We start from the raw sequence: 15,960 nt of genomic DNA on the forward strand, positions 1-15,960 counted from the left end.
GGCGTTCGCACAGTGAGATCCGCCCGCTGGAGAAGGTAGAAAGGTTGTATTTTGCTGAACGACTGCAGAGTCCGTGCGGGTTGTTTGCGTGGTGTTGTTACTCGGGTGTCACCTCGCGGGCGCCCTGGCTGTCACCGGTGCTTGGGCGGGATCACCACCAGCGCCTGCCCGTACTTGGGCCGCCACATGAGGACCTGAGCGTCGTTGGCATTGGGCTTGACCAGGGCGCTGGGCGGGATGGGCTCATTCTTGCTCAGGATTTTGGGCTGGTCCTGGGCGATGGGCTCCCGCAGCCGGGCGCGCTGGCCCAGGGGCCGGCTGGGGTTCACCTCGATGCTGAGCTGCATGCGCCAGTGCAGTGTCTGCAAAATGATCATGTCGTTGGTCGAGGTGTTGGTGGCTACCAGCCACGTGATGAAGCTCTGGTCCCGGTAGATGTTGGTCAGCTTGGCCACGTTGCTCTCGCTGACGGGCACGGCCCACGTGACGCTGGGGTAAAAGTTGTCATTCATGCTGATGATGAACTTGGAGTCTCTCTTGGTGGGGCCCACGATGGTGCAGGTCTCCGTGGTGTTGCCGTACCAGGGGTAGTTCACCCCATCCGAGTCGCTGATGGCCTCAATCTTGCCGTCCTGGAGGTCCGGGAGCTCCCAGCTGGACCTGAGGATGGGAAGGCCAGTTTACTCAGCCAGCCACACACAGGCTCGTCTGCATCCCCTTGTCCCTGGGGCTTACCTCCCCAGGGGGCCAGACAGTAAACAGACACCCAACATCATGTCAGGGAACTGGGGCTCCCCTAGGCATGGCCCCCCTCAAAAGCCACATCCTGTTCTCTTGCATCATCTCAAATTGGTCTCCCCCGGAAACCACTGTAGACAGGGCTGGATTCTGGCTGGGCTTTGGGAAGCCCTAGCTGCCCCTGCCCTCAAGGGAGGGGCCTGGGGGCAGCACACAGTAATGGGGGGCCCTGACCTGCGCTGTGCCCCCCCCCGTCCCATGTCCCAGCGGCTGGTGGGATGGCCACATGCAACCCTGTGGCCTTGGTTAGGGCGGAGGCCACCAGCCCCGAGAGGCTGGGGTGGGGCTACTCTCCTGGCCATATAGTGTGTCAGGGCGGCCTGGGTAGGAGTGCAGGTGGCAGGGAGTTCCTTTCTCTTGCTTTAGGGGCCCCCAGTGGCCGTGGGGTCGGCACATCTAGGAGTGATTTGAGCCCCTCATTGACCAGCGTGTGACCGGGGTCAAACGCCCGCCTGCCCCCGAGTTTTGGTGGCCAGGGGCATGGGAACCAGCGCTCAGGGCCCTCGCCAAGGCTCTGGCCCCTCCCCTCCACATCTCCTCCACCACGCGGGGGCCTGGGCTCCCTGGCCCTCCACCCAGCAAGGCCAACACCGTGGGCGGTGCCCTCTTCTCCCCACCGCCCACCCTCCCCCCGCCTTGTTTCTGCTCATGCCCGCCTAGAATAGGAAGCACAGCTCAGCCAGAATGGCTCCCACCTGGTTGGCCCCTGTCTTTGGAGCAGTAGAACCAAGAAAACCTAACCAGCCAGTCTCAAAACTCTGCTCTCGGTCCCAGCCTCGGGGCCAGCTTTACAATCAGTGCCTCCTGGACTTGCTGCAGCTGCCAGGGAACCTGCACTTGCAGCTTTGGGCCAGTCTGAGAACCAGCAGCACTTGGTCAGCCCGACTTGCTTGCAGGGGGCTCAGCCTTCCTGGGGAGGAAGCAGGCAGCCGGGCTGTCCAGAGCTCGGACTCAGGAAACCTACTGGCCTTGCTGAAAGTCTCAGCCACCCTCTCACTGGTGTGAGACCCTGGGCAAAATCCCAGCCCTCCCTGGACCCCAGACTCATCACCCACATCCCACCTGGGGTCATGGAAGACACAGGCAGGAACATGCCAGCCCAGGGCAGGGCATAAGTGATTGGTGCCTGCTAGCACCATTGCTGTCACTTTTTTTTTTTTTTAACTTTTTTTTTAAAATTATTTTTAAAATTTATTTATTTTTGGCTGCATTGTGTCTTCATTGCTGCGCACGGGCTTTCTCTAGTTGCGGCGCATGGGCTTCTCATTGTGGTGGCTTCTCTTGTTGTGGAGTACGGGCTCTAGGCACACGGGCTCAGTTGTTGTGGCTCACAGGCTGTAGAGCGCAGGCTCAGTAGTTGTGGCGCACGGGCTTAGTTGCTCCGCGGCATGTGGGATCTTCCTGGACCAGGGCTCGAACCCGTGTCCCCTGCATTGGCAGGCGGATTCTTAACGACTGCACCACCAGGGAGGCCCTGCTGTCACTACTGTTACTATAATAATAACTCTCTGACAGAAGAGGACTGTCCTAAGTTGCTCTGAGGACACATGGCTGGGGGCACAGCAGCGTCTGGGGGGCCCACCCCTTAGAAACTCATCAACAATCACATCCACCCCACCAGACAGATAAAGTCACGGCAGCTGGAGGGGGGCGTCTTTTTCCCAAGTTGATTTAGCTAAGCAATCAGGCCTGGGCACCTGCCATACCAAAGCAGGACACTTTGCCCCCAGAATTCCGCATACCTGTGTACACCAGCGGTGCTCTCCAGAATATACTACTTTACAAAATGCATTCCTGTTCATAGCAGCATTATTCACAATAGCCAAAAGGTGGAAACAACTGAAGTGTCCGTCAACGGATGATGGATCAAGTGGTCTATCCACGCAATGGAATATTATTCATCCTTAAAAAGGAAATTCTGACACCTGCTACAACATGGATGAACCTTGAAGACATTATGCAAAGTGAAATAAGTCAGACACAAAAGGACAAATACTGTATGATTCCACATATATGAGGTTCCTAGAAGAGTCAAATTCATAGAGACAGAAAGTAGAATGGCGGTTGCCTGGGGCTGGGAGAGGGGAACGGGGGAGTCAGTGTTTCATGAGTGCGGAGTTTCAGTTGGGGAAGATGAAAATGTTCTGGAAATAGACACACAACAATGTGGATGTACTTAATGCTACCAAACTTAAAAATGGTTAAGATGGTAAATTTTATGTATATCTTATCACAATGTAAAAAATGCATTCCCCTACTGAAATGCATCGTTTAATGTTAGCAGTTAGCAAATTTGGGGCCACTACAGGAGGGATGATCAGGGATGTGAGTTTGCTAATTTTTCTGTTTATTTCATTAAAAAGCTCACAAATTAGGGTAACACCTGCCTAGTAGGCCATCTCCTGCCCGGGGCCCTGAGCTCATCAAACACCAAGGAGGAGGTCACAGTCGGGAGCCTGCAGATTCGGCTGCCCCCAGGGGTGGCCGCCATGGACCAGAGAAGGGGGTCAGGGTCCCTGTCCCGAATTTCTCAGAAGCCTGTGTCCCACCCGTGCCCAGCCTCCTGTGGTGGAAGGCACCCACTCTGTCTTCTCACAGTGGTTACACTTGCTTGTAAAAGTGTTGTGTGTTTTTTTTATTTTTAAGGCAGAAAGCCATCTTGCCAAAAGACCTTTTCTCTTGACTTCGCCCTCTTTCACTTCCTAAGAGCTGGCTTGTTGTGGGACGCGGGGTCGCCACCAGAACGGCCTCTCTCTCTCAGCCTCTGACCCCCAGCTTCAGGTTTCCTTTTCCGCCTCCCAGCCCACAAATGCCTAGGCGCTGGCTCAGTCACAGACGGGTGACGGTCCCCATGAGCTGGCAGACAGCCGTGTCTCATGTGGGGTATTACTCAGAACCAGGGCCAAGGGCGTCTGTTTTCAAATCATCACAAGCCAGCTGGGCTGGCTCTGGGCCCCGTGGTCCAGTCTCCCCGTCGAGGCGGTGGAGGGAGCACGGTTAAGGGCACAGCTTCTGAGGGACGTGGACCAGCCCGGGTCCAGTCTCCCCCCGGCTACTAGTCACAAATCTCTGAGCTCCACATTGGTTCACTGTGGATAACCACACCCACCTTCAAGGTTTTTGAGATGATTAAATGCGTCAATATATACTACCTGGTACACAGTAAACAGCAATACGTGGAAACTTCCGGAGACCATTGGAGCGAGGCTTGCCTCTAACACTAATGGATTTGCCAGCCCTGATGTGACCTGAAGCCTTCTGACCTCATTTATGTTTTCAGATTATCCATGCTCTGAAAGGAATGATTCCATAGAGTTCCTGCCTCTAAGACTTCCTGTTTGTTCTGGAATGACCTTGGGCTTCAAGGCAGACCCTCAGTTTTCCACCTTCTGGGTGGAGGGGTGAGTTTGGACCCTGGTCCTGCACACCCTGAGCCTTCTTGTTTGCACAGCAGGGACAATCCAGGTGCACATGCCAACGAAAGGTGTAGGCAAGGCTCCCAGCTCCGTGCCCGGCACACTAATGCTCGACCGGCAGATTTAGGTGGAGGAGGGGCATTTTGTGAACACGAGCAAACGCCCATTTCTGCCCCAGCACCTTCTCTCCAGACCTCAGGGCAGGTCGTGCCAGGCCTCCTACAGGCCAGCAGGAGGCCCTGGTCTCCCCCGTGTCCTCCCCCTTTGCTCGCTGGCCTGTGCTGGTCTTCAGGGCAACACTGGCTACAGAATTTGTGGGACCAGGGGGTGAAGTGAAAATAGGAGGCCCCTTGTTCAAATATAAAGAATTGCAACGTGGTGACAGCAGAGCATGGAACCACGCAAGGGGCCCTTCTGAGCACGGGGCCCAGTGGGACGGTGCAGTCCCCACGCCCGGGAAACTGGCCTGCTTCCGTGGGCCCCGTCACACTCCCACCCTCATCCCAGAGGGCAGCAGGCAAGTCCAGGCTTTCTGGGGCCCCTTGCAGCACATCTGAAACAGACCCCAGCGCCCCTCAGTGCCCTTTCCTTCTGCAGCCGCATCCACCATGCACTCAACAGGTGTTTGCAGGGGCCTGCCATTGACGCTGGCCACGATGCTGTGAAAGGGACAGGCAGAGCTGCTGACCTGGTCAACAGTGATGCCGGCGGGGCCTGCACCCTCTGGGCGCCCAGCACCATCCCTGACTCCCTCTCGCCTCCAGACTGCCCCCCCTTCTCCTCTGCCTTCGCCCTGGCCACGACCCCTCACCTCTCCCAGCCTCCTCTTGCCGCCTGCCATGCTCTCCTCCCTGAAGCCTGAGTGATCTTTAAAAACACAAACCTGATGGCACTGTTCCTCTCGCCAACCCTATTAAGCCTGCCATGACTCCCCAAGGCCCTGAAAGCCAGATGCAGATGAAGCCAAGGGTCCTGCGCGCAAACACACACACACACACACACACATACACACACGTGTGCACACACACACACACACACACACACGCCCACCCTCCCCAGGCTCCAGACCCACCAGCCATCCCTCTAATGGGCTGTGCCCTCCCGACTCAGGGTCTTTGGCCACAAGCAGCGTCCCCCACCCCCCTACTGTCCTAGCCAGTGGTACCCACAGCTCATCTCTGGAGCCCCCAGGGAAGCTCACCAGGACCTTTCACACGAGGCCTGGTGCCCCCATATTCGATCTTTGTCCTGTTGCTTCCTGGGACACGCACGGGGGTGATTTAATAATCATGCCACCCTTTGTTGACGACCTCACTCCCAGACAGACCACAGGGGCTGAGAAGCAGGGGCCAGGCCTCCGGAATCTACCCTGGTGCCCGGCCTAGAGTCAGACACAATAGAGGCAGGTGGCCTGGATCAGTGGCGGTGGGCAGCCTGCCCCGTCTCCCCTTCAGGACCTGAGCCCCACAAAAGGGTCCCAGTGATGAGTTTAGGGCGCCCAAAGCTGCCTCTGCTTGTGTACTTTCTCACCTGGAGCAGCTGTGGCTGGGAGAGCCATGCCAAGCACAGGTCGTCCCCGCTGCAACACTGGTGACAGCGGTCACGTTCCCTGAGCGCATCAGACGTGTTGGGCGCCCTGTGTACATACATCCACACAGGCTTCTCCTCAGTTACCCCAGGGCTGCAACTAGAGGGTGTTTTGTAGAGGAGACTTGGGGACATCAGAGGCCTGACCCAGGGTCACAGAACCAGGAAGCCACCAGGTAGGACCCACAGCCTGAGCGAGCTCTTACCCATGGCCTCCAACGGCCCCTCACCCAGCACACACACGCATACACGCATATGCACGTGCACACACACACACATATGCACACACATAAACGTAGACACACATACAGGTTCTTACCCATCTGGCTTCCAACACACCCTCACCTGAAATACACACACACACACACAGACACACACACACACACACGGCTCTGAGCAACATGACCTAGAGTGTATGTCTGAGGGCTAACAAAAGACCTTCCCTGGAGGCCAGAGAAGAGGTAGAGGCTGTGCTGAAGGGCACCCATGGGGGCTGGGGAGGGACACCCTGAGGCTCCAGGCCCAGCCACCAGCCAGAAGCTGGCCCGGCTCGAAGGCCTCTTGTAGAGGGTGAAGGAAACCAGGGATGCCCAGAGGCCAGAGGTGTGGCCCTAAGGGGATGGGTGGGACTTGCCCCTCCTGTGGCCCTGGGAGCACACCTTTCCCAGCTGCTTTGTGCCAGGCAGGGTGGCGAGCCTGGGCCTGGGCTCTCTCCTAGGCACGGGTGGACCCTTGTGCCCCCGTGGGCCCTCGCCTCTCCCAGCCCTCTGACTGCATTTTGAGTTCCGGACAACAGAGCACCTGGTCTCAGAGCAGAGTTCCCAAACTTCACATCTCTTTCCTCATTTTGGTCCTGTTTACATATCTCCTGTGCTATTATTCACTTAATTTTTTTCCTTGAAATTAATCACTTTTTAAAAAAACTCAACTAAATTTAGCTTTTCCTATGGAACACCTTTGAAATAACAGGTCGGATGTATTGGGTATATATATATATTTTCTAATACACATTAGAATAAATATGTGGCTTTAAATTACAATCACACTTAAGCTGAAACAAGTTCTCCTAAATATTATTTCACGTCCCACAAGTGGCACCGTTGGGCACTCTAAGAAACACATTTACAGATGGCGACTTGGGGCTCGAGGGCAAGAGGGCTGCCCAGGGCACAAGGTTCTTCTGCCCGGCGCTGGTTTCGGTGCCCTCATGGGGGCCAGATGGGCGCTTAGGGATTTTCTCACCTGGTCCCCAATTTTACAGAGCTTACTGTTTTTTTACAATTTGCAAAAAGTTCCAATTTTGTAAAATTTTTGCAATTTTACGAGAAATGAGGCCCAAGAGCCCCCTTCCAAACCAGACTGGGACCCTGGTTTCCTGACTCCTGCCCTGGGCGGCCACCCACTGGGCTGGCCCCTTCCCACCAGACAGGTCACCAGGCCCCCCTTTCCTGGGAGAGGAGCTGGAGGTGTCCCCTCCCCGCCTGCCCCTGGGGTTCCCCCAAACAACAAACACCACTTTTTCTTCCCACCTTACCCTTCTTCGCCCAGGCCACACTCCCAGGGCCTAACACGAGGGGGAAAGGGCCAACAGCGTTTTAGTTTTTAGTTATAAAAGCTGTGTTTTTGTTTTTAAAAAAAAAAAAAAAAAAAGCAAGCGATCGAGAAGTACAAAAAGTGAGAAACGAAAGTCCTGTCTTCCGTGCTTCCGCCTCCCTCGCTGAGGTTACTCACCACATTACACCCTGATAAACATCCTTCTAGAGCAACCTCCCTGCACATACACACAGTAAATGTTCCCGTTTTTAGCACTTTTAACAAAGATGGATTCGTACCCTACATATTTTACAACTTCTTTTAATGCAACGATGATAATATGATATAGAAACTCTAGCTCCTCCTCCCCATGTGTAAGAGCCTCATCCTGTTCTGCCCTGGAGACAGACCATAGTTTCACCCCCTATTGATTGACACTTGGGGTGCTCATGGCTCTTTTCAGTGATGGACAGGGCTGGAGTTTCTGTCCCCACACATACGTCCTTCTGCCCTGCTTCCTGCATTCACGTATTCGTTAATTCACTTGCTCAGGAGATGTCTGTGTGTGCCTGCCATACTCCAGGCACCAGGCCAGGGGCTCAGTTTCTCTAAGACAGACTCTAAAAGTAGGACAAGAGAGTTGAAGGGCGTGTGTCCGTGACATTGTAGTGGACAAAGCCAAGCTCACCTTCCAGAAGCTGCCTAAATTGTACCCCCAGGAACAGCACGGGAGGCTGTCTGCTCCCCCCCCCCCCCGCCCCACAGCAGGCATTACTGATCTTTTTCATTTTTACCCAGATCCGATCAGCAAAAACAAAAAGCATCTCCGTATTTCATTTGCCGTTTCCCTGATCACTGTGCTGTTGGAGCCTTCTCCCATGTCTCTGGGAGCTGCCAGCTTTTGTCTTCAGCCCTCAGAAGGTGAGGGTGGGTGCGATCGCTTGGCCGGGGCCGGTCCAGGGGGAGTTCTTTTGGGGCCAGGCCGTCCCCCCAAACTTCCTCCCACCCCAAAGCCTGGAAATGAGAACTTCCCTCTCCTGCCTCCGCCAGGGCCCCGCAGATGGGGGAGGCTGCCTTCCGCTCGCAGAGAGGAAGCATCGTCCTCAATTGTTCTGCACGGGCCCCGGCTCAGGCCCAGGCTGCAGGAAGAGGCCACATGGTCACCAGGGCCATTCCTCCTGACCCGGCTCCTGACCACTGGAGCAGAGCAAGCCTCCTGGGGCAAGTGGCCTCAGGTCTCAGCGGCCCTGGCCTCATCATAAAATGAGGACCTCGTGGGGTCCTTGGGAGACCAGAGAGTGAACAGGGAGCTGGGGCAGCCACACAGCAACACCCCAGCTCCAGCATCCCCTGGCCAGAGGCCTCAGGCCCCTCCACCCCTGCTCGGCCCTTTCCCACCAGCCTCATGATCCTGTGACAGCAGATGTCACTGCAGGTTCTGGCTGGAAAGACCCTCAGAGGTCTCGTCACCCGAGATTCTCATACTGTAGGCGGGTATGTGAAACCCAACCCAGGAGAAGAAAGAACAGTAATGACTCCAACACGGCAATCTCCGTGCTGACTCTCTGCCAGGCACTGTGTAATTGATGATGAATTATTACTAGTTACGATATGGATAGCGACCGCATATACTATCTCATTTAATCCCTCAAACAACTCTGCGATGAGGGACTATTCTCCCCATTTCATAGAAGGGAACAGTGAGGCTCAGTAAGGTTGAGAGCCTGGCCCAAGCTCGCCACACCCGTGGACGGTGGAGCTGGAGCCACGCCTGGCTGGACAAGGGCACAGGCAGGTGGCACTGTCAACCCAGAGAGACCCCGTCTCCCGAGCTGCTCTCCTCCCCTCACCCCAAGCCTGACCTTTGGCAGAACCCTGAGCCAGAGCCAACCTTGACCTTGGCCGTGGGCCAGATTCTCTGGGGGCTCCAGAGGAGGGCAAACTAGGGATAATGTGAAGCATCTCCCACACAGGGGAGAAACTGTGACTTGTCACTCAGAAGACTGTGCCAGCTGACAGGTGGCGCTTGAGGATTGTGGAGGATGGGGTGGTGGAGGCAGGCGGATCCAACAGTGTTCTGGGGGGGTGGCTTTGAAAGCTATGTGGGTTGGACCCCAAACCATATAGAATCCTCTCAAGCTGCCACAAGAAACTCACCATCTTCTAGCTCTCATCTGTAAGTCGGGGTATTACTGGGGTAGCATGTGGCATTGCAAATATTTCCAACCCACGACATTCAAAAGGGTTCTCCTCCTGGATTAGAGATTAATTTCAAGCAGGGATAATGTTTGCGGGTATTATGGGTTTTGCTTCAGTATTTGGAATTAATATTTTTAATGCAAGCCCATTTGGCAAGAACAGAAGCCCTAACCTAACCTTTGCCACATTGCCGTTCCCTCCCCGGGCCATTAAAGCCCAGCGCCCGTGTGGGTTTTGTTTTAAGGCTTGAAATTGTCTGGGTCTAGCCCAGTAGTTCTCAACAGGGGTGACTTCGCACCCCTCCCGGGGACATGGGGCAGTGTCGGTTGTCAGGACGGGGGGAGGGAGGCCGCTGGCATTGAGTGGGCAGAGACCAGGGACGGTACCCAACATCCTGCAATGCACAGGACAGCCCGGTCCCTGCAAAGTCAGGGGACAGTTCCGGGCGGCCTGAGGCCGCTGGTCATCCCAGCGCTCACCACCCCTCACTTTCTTTCACATCACGGGTCTTAAAAATATGAAGCAGCTTAGTTACCACAGGAGGTTTGGGGTAGGGGAGATGGGAAGGGTATTTTCATCGCATCAAAATGCTTCCGTTTCCATTCGAGCAGGTGCAGCTGTCCAGGCTTATTCCGGAGGGCGCCAGTTGAATACAGAGCCTCCCCATGGGCCGGAGGAACCGTGCTATTTGGTAATTCAGTTTCTTAATATAATTTTGTTGATTAATAATCAATCGAGCAGTTTCCAACTCAGCATTTCAGCCACAGGTCACCTCCACCTGTCCTCTCCCTGAATCCTCCCAGCAGCCTAAGGGGGGGTTCTTACCCTGTTCACAGATGGCAAAAGCGAACCTCCAAGAGTGACCTGCCGAGGCCCCAGAGCCAGTACTGGGCCGTAATTCTGACCCCGGCGCCTGAGTGCATCCTGCCCCTCCAGGGAGCCTCGAACCCTGCCCTTTCTCCAGGGCTGGTCCTATCCCAACCGGGAGTCCCGTGGACCCAGGAGAATGAGGTATGCGGGACACAGGGGTCCCTGCGCTGAAGGCGTGTCCCGAGCAGGGGAGGGAACAAAAGGAAACACATGGAACGCAAGGAAAACGGCCTTCAACCACTTGAAAACTCAAATCGTCCATGACTTACACTACTATTAAATTCTTGAAAGTCAGGGAGTGGGCCCTCTGTGAAAGAGGAAGACCTGGGCTGGGGAGAAAATTCCACACAAAGAGTAATTTACATCTGTCCAGATTCTGTCGTTTCGGCCCTGATTCTCAACTCTTTTCATATCCCATCACCCACTTCCCATCCGATAGAAGAATCAGAACAGTAATAACACCGTTAAGGACGACAGTCACTTGCAGTAAGTGTTTACCGTGGGCTTGGCGGAGTGCCGGCTGCTTGACCAATGTCACCTCCCGTAATTCAATAAGCCTTGGTGCAAGAACTATGACTGGCCCCAATTTGCAGACGAGGAAACCGAGGGTCAGAGTGGCTCAGGTCACACCCTGGAAAGTGGCAGAGCCTGGACTCAAGCCCAGGTCTGCTTGACTGCAGTCTAGATGTGCACTGGGTTCCTCTAACCGGGAACCAAGGACTGGCACAGACAGAGAAAGGTCACCTCAGGTCTCCTGATGCACGCCTGTCTCCAGCCATGGCGCTCGGACGGACTCAGAGCCACCAAAGGGAGCACAAGGCCTTGAAGACTCTGTAAACATCCCCCACCCTCCCACCCCCGTGCACAGATGGGGAAGCTGAGGCTCCAAGCCAGGCCCGCTCCCTCCCCACCACACGCCACGTCCATCTCTGCAGAACTCAGTCCCTTTAGCTTTCCCCAACGTTCTTCCTCTTGGAGCTTGCATCTTTCCAAGTTCAGAAGGACCCTCTGGCTTCCTTACCCTTTCTAGGGAAGAAAACAAGCGGAGCCTAAAAGCCCTAGGAAAACCTTTGTGTCTTGCCAATTGTCCCAGATGCCTTGCAAAGCCTGAGGAGGTTTGGGGCTTAAGGCTTCTTAGGGAAGGTCCGCACCAAATAACTAAGAATCATGTTTCCCTTCTTGGGATGGAAAGTCAGCCCCCAGCCTGGTTTAAGAGCCACTTGGAGAATGAGACTTGGATGTAGACGTCAGGTGGCCAGAGGGGAGCCGATGAGTGTCCAGATATGCGCCATGTGCACCTCTGGCGCGGTCATGGTTACACCTAGTTTTAAGTTTTTCCATGATCCTCCTGTTGCCCTTGCAACTTCAGTCATCAAGTGGAGAAGCCACAAGATTTGGTGTCCCCTCCCCACCCTCTCTAATTTCAGGTGGCCCAGGATATTCTTAAATCAGTGAAGAGTTCCAAGTCCTGGGGAAAGTCTACTCCATTCCTCACTTGCGGGACCGGGGAGGGATGCAGCACAGGGTAGAGACCCTGAGAGACAGGCTGTGGGCGAGTGTCCATGGCCAGCCGTGGGAGTCACAGGGGTCAAGTTGGGGGGCTGCCCTCGGGGCCTGCCTGGTGCTCTCAGAAGCGTCCTCGTGCTCAGAAACAGCTATTGTCACCACCCTGTCTTAGGTGGCCCTTCAAGTTAAGTCACTTCCCTCTCTGTCTACAGCTGCTCTTGCCACACTCAGGATGACCATCTCTAGGATCAGAGAACATGCCAGGGTCTCAGGGTGCCACACCGAGAGCTACATTGTCCTGGGGACATTCTGGGGACCGGGCTGGACAGAAGAGGTCTGAGGGCTCCTCTCAGCTCTTAGGGGCCCACTGGAGCCTTCTGGACACAGACGCTGGCTGTGCACATAAAGTGGCCTTCTGCTGCGGAGAGAGGAAACGCTGCGCTGAAAAGCACACCGGGTTTCTACAACCCTCTCAAACAAAACTCCACCCAGAACAGAGCAGTGTTCCCCCAGGTCCTGATGTGCCTCTGAAAACACCAGGGGATGAGTTCAGGTCGGACACAAAGCCCTGCACCCTAAATCTGGAGACTGCAGAGGCCCGGCTCTCCTTCCCTGAGTACCTGCCACGTGTGCTGGTGGAGGTCTGAGCCAGGCCAAGCCGCAGCCTCTCTAGTGACCCGGGACAGCATGCGTGCTTTGCCAAAGAGGCACCTGGTGGAACGTCCCTCTGCTTTCTGGGCATCTTGCAGGGAGGGGTACGGGAACCGCAGGGGGCCAGGGACAGTGGAAGGGAAGGTCCTAGAGCCGTGACCCCAATCTGAATCAACAGGCAAGCCCTCTAGGTCACCTGGCCAAGGAGGAATCAGAGGCCACTTCCATGTCTGCCTAACACTTCCCTCTGGCCCTGGTGAGACCCCTCTCTAACCCCCCCGAGCTCACCCCCCAGAGCCCCAAGCTCCCCATCCCAGGGGCGCCCCGGAGCTTGCTCCTGAGCAGTACTCACATGCCCTGCTCCCCATACTGGTTGTAGAACTCCATGTGGCTGCACGCCTGAATCCAGCCAACTATCCAGGTCTCCTTCTTGGGGATGGGCGGCATGACCACCTGGGCCGAGGCACGGAAGTGGGGTGTCCGGTAGCGGAGCACCACGCTGGAGGACTCATCGATGCTGGTGGGGATGGGATCGATAGAGGCCTTGACATCGATCACCGTGATGCCTTCCCGGAAGACTCTGGCTTTGCCCCCGATGCTCTGAATACAGCCCATGGCACACAGTACGGCTCTGATCTCCAGGGAAGGCCAGCAGTCCCAGAGAAAATCGGGCATTGAAAGGATGGAGGCTGCCGGACCCAGTGCAGACAGTACAGCTCTCCAATCTCAAATCTCAAGACTGATATCCATAGGATAGAAAATTCACTGAGTAGAGGGGGTTTGCATATCACTACCTCGGGCCTGATTATAAATAAGGATTTTGCTGCATTTCAAGGGCCCTGGGTTCTCTCTTCTTCTGCTAGCAGTGGACAAAAATCACCGATATTCTTTGGGTTAAAAAAAGAAAAGTTTGGAGGTTAATGGATAATCATGTTGTTCAGACATCCGGCCCTTCCTTCCGTGCCTCACACGCGGGGAACGCAGCTCAGAGACGCTCCCTGAAGTCTTGGGGCGAAGAAGGCAAATGCCGGCAGGCACATAAATAAGGAAGGCTCCGTCGCCTGCGCGGTGCCGCCACCCTCGCTGCAGAAGACCGACTTCCTGCCCTTCTGCCTTCCGCACGCGCTCGGGGCACACGCACCCGGCCGCCTGCCCAGTCCGGCCGAATCAATGGAAGAGCAGTTTCTGTTCAGTCCGCCGAGGTCCAGGCGCCCTCGGTGGCTTCCAGGAGGCGAGCGCCCGGCTCCCGCGGGGCCCCCGAGGAGCGCGGCGCGGATCCCCGTCGGCGCCCACTCGCGGGCACGCCGCGTCCCCTCGCCGCTGTCGCTGTCGCCGCCCGCCGCCGTGCGGAGCCCCAGGGCTGCGCTCGGGCCGCCGCCTGGTTCGCCGCGGCCGCCGAGGACCTGGTGGGAGGTGGAAGGCACAGGGCGTCAAGGCCCGCCTCAAAGTTGAGCCGAACTTTGCTGCGGGGGGCGCGCGGGGCGGCGACGCGTGTGCGCGGGGCGCGGGCTGCGGAGCTGACAGCGCAGCTCTGTGAGGTCTGCCCGGAGGCGGCGGCCCCCCCCCCCCACGCCCGCCCCGTCAGTGGCGGCCGCAAGACCGCGCGCACCAGCGAATAATCGCCGCCGGTGACATCTCCGCTGACCCCTCCCGGCCCGGAGGCGGGGTGGGGCGGGGGGCGACTGGCTGGCACTGCAGTGGGCCTCGTGAACTTTCGGGTCCTGGCACTGTCCCCACCGCCTCGCCGCCGGCGCCCCTTCCCCGAACGGGTCCCTTCGGCCCCCGGGGGGCGCAGTGCCACCCCGCAGGCCGGTCTGATCGGGCGCACGCCCCTTCCCGGGCCGGGGTCTCCCGACTCCCGGAGGGCGCAATGCTCCAGCCCCGCCGCGTCCGGCGCCTCTGTGCCCCCCTCGCCAGCCCCAAGCGGCCCCCGATCCCCGCGCGTCCGGCGCGCTCGCCGCTGCCGGGAACTTTGGCGCGCACACCCCCACCGGGGCGCCGCCGACTCACCTGCCCCTCGGCCCGCTCCGCGTGCCCGGGCTGCCGCCCTCCGGACGCCCTGAACCCGCCGCGGGCACGTCCTCGGGGCGCCCCCCCTTTCCCCAAGCAGTGTCCTTTAGCTCTACTGGGGTCTGGGGCCGGCGTGGGCGCCCCCGGCCCCCACGTCCTCCTAGCTCGGGGCTGCTGGGGGGTGGCCGGGGGCGGAGGGGTGAGGCTCGGGGCTCTCTCGCCCCCACCCCGCGCGCCTGCTTTATTTTATGATCATTGTGAGCGTGCTGTAACCGCTCAGCCCCGCCGCCGCGCCGCAGCCGCCTGGCGCGCCCCGCGTTGCCTCGCTCTGGTGCAGCATCGGAAAGGCAACCAGGTCAAACTTTGCAGAAACTCAGCCCCTGCGCCGGCCTGGCCCCGTGTCCGCCCGCAGCCGCCGGCCGGAGCGCAGCGCACGCAAAGACCGCCGCCCGCTCGCCTACCCCGCGGGGATGCAGGTCCGCAGGCGGCGGCGGCGGCGGCGGCGGCGGCGGCGGCGGCGGCGGCGGGCGGGCGCCGCCTCCTCCTCGCCGCCCGCCCTGCGCTCCACCCTCGCTCCCCGCACACAGCCCGCCTCCCCTTGTCCTCTCCCCCTCTTCCCCCTCTCGCTCCCTGTCTCTCTCTCTCTCTCTCTCTCTCTCTCGCTCTTCAGCTGCGGGGGGGGGGGGGGGGGGGAGGGGAGCTGAGCCTATCCTCGCAGAAACGACATTTCCTTTTCGGCTAGCCGCGGGAATTCTGGGTAGTGTAGTTCGGCTTCTGTCTCGGGTCCAGGTGGGCTGCTCCTCGTGCCCTTTGAACTCAGCGGGCTTTCCGGGGCTCAGGGCAGGCGGGAAAGGGTTGCCGTTGCCCTGGCATTCCTGGCCCGGCTGGGTGGAAACAGTGCAGGGCTCTGGGAGGCTCCAAGGCTGGGAAGTTTGGGAGTGGGGAGAGAAGTTCTAGGAAAAAGGTCCCCGTGTTTCTTGCTCTGTGCTGGACTTCTGGGCACCCTGACAGGTGGTCAGGCCCGTCGGGCCCCAACTGTGATAAGCACTGTACAAGCTTGATCACTTCATCCACCATCAACCACCCCTGGGTAGGAGGCCTATGGTGTGTATTTCACAGAGCAGGACTCCAAAGCTGGGAGATTCCCAAGACCTACCTGCCCAAGGCCTCCCCCAGGCAGGTATCCCAGCTGAGACCCCAGAGATCTGTGTACAGAGGTTCAAAGGGGTTTGACCCTGGATGGGGGAGGGGAGGGGGAATCGCTGTTCACCTCTCTAAGCATCTTCAAACCAGTAGCCCCACCCACACCTGGTAACTACCCCCCGCCACTCCCAAGCCAGAGCATCTTGAGTGGCAGTGAGGGCAGGGATTGGAGGAGCAGAGGGTTCTG

At 57.7% G+C, this 15,960-nt stretch overlaps 1 protein-coding gene across 4 annotated transcripts in view; it reads right to left on the bottom strand.

Moving 5' to 3' along the window:
• FAM78A (family with sequence similarity 78 member A) overlaps positions 1-15,960 on the bottom strand; it is a 26,766-nt gene continuing 10,806 nt past the window's right edge. The window contains exons 1-3 of one of the 4 annotated variants that reach the window (XM_059925856.1): positions 14,571-15,049; positions 12,913-13,963; positions 1-660 (exon numbers count right to left, since the gene is read on the bottom strand). In XM_059925856.1, coding sequence (XP_059781839.1) covers positions 132-660; positions 12,913-13,235 — 852 coding nt within the window. In that variant the 5' untranslated portion in view covers positions 13,236-13,963; positions 14,571-15,049 and the 3' untranslated portion in view covers positions 1-131. Of the gene's footprint in view, positions 661-2,540; positions 2,635-12,912; positions 13,964-14,169; positions 14,411-14,570; positions 15,050-15,960 lie in introns of those variants that run through there. The other 3 variants (XM_059925858.1, XM_059925857.1, XM_059925859.1) reach the window with 3 other exon arrangements.

This window comes from Balaenoptera ricei, chromosome 6 (genome assembly GCF_028023285.1).
Source record: "Balaenoptera ricei isolate mBalRic1 chromosome 6, mBalRic1.hap2, whole genome shotgun sequence".
In the NCBI taxonomy this organism is placed as follows: domain Eukaryota; kingdom Metazoa; phylum Chordata; class Mammalia; order Artiodactyla; family Balaenopteridae; genus Balaenoptera; species Balaenoptera ricei.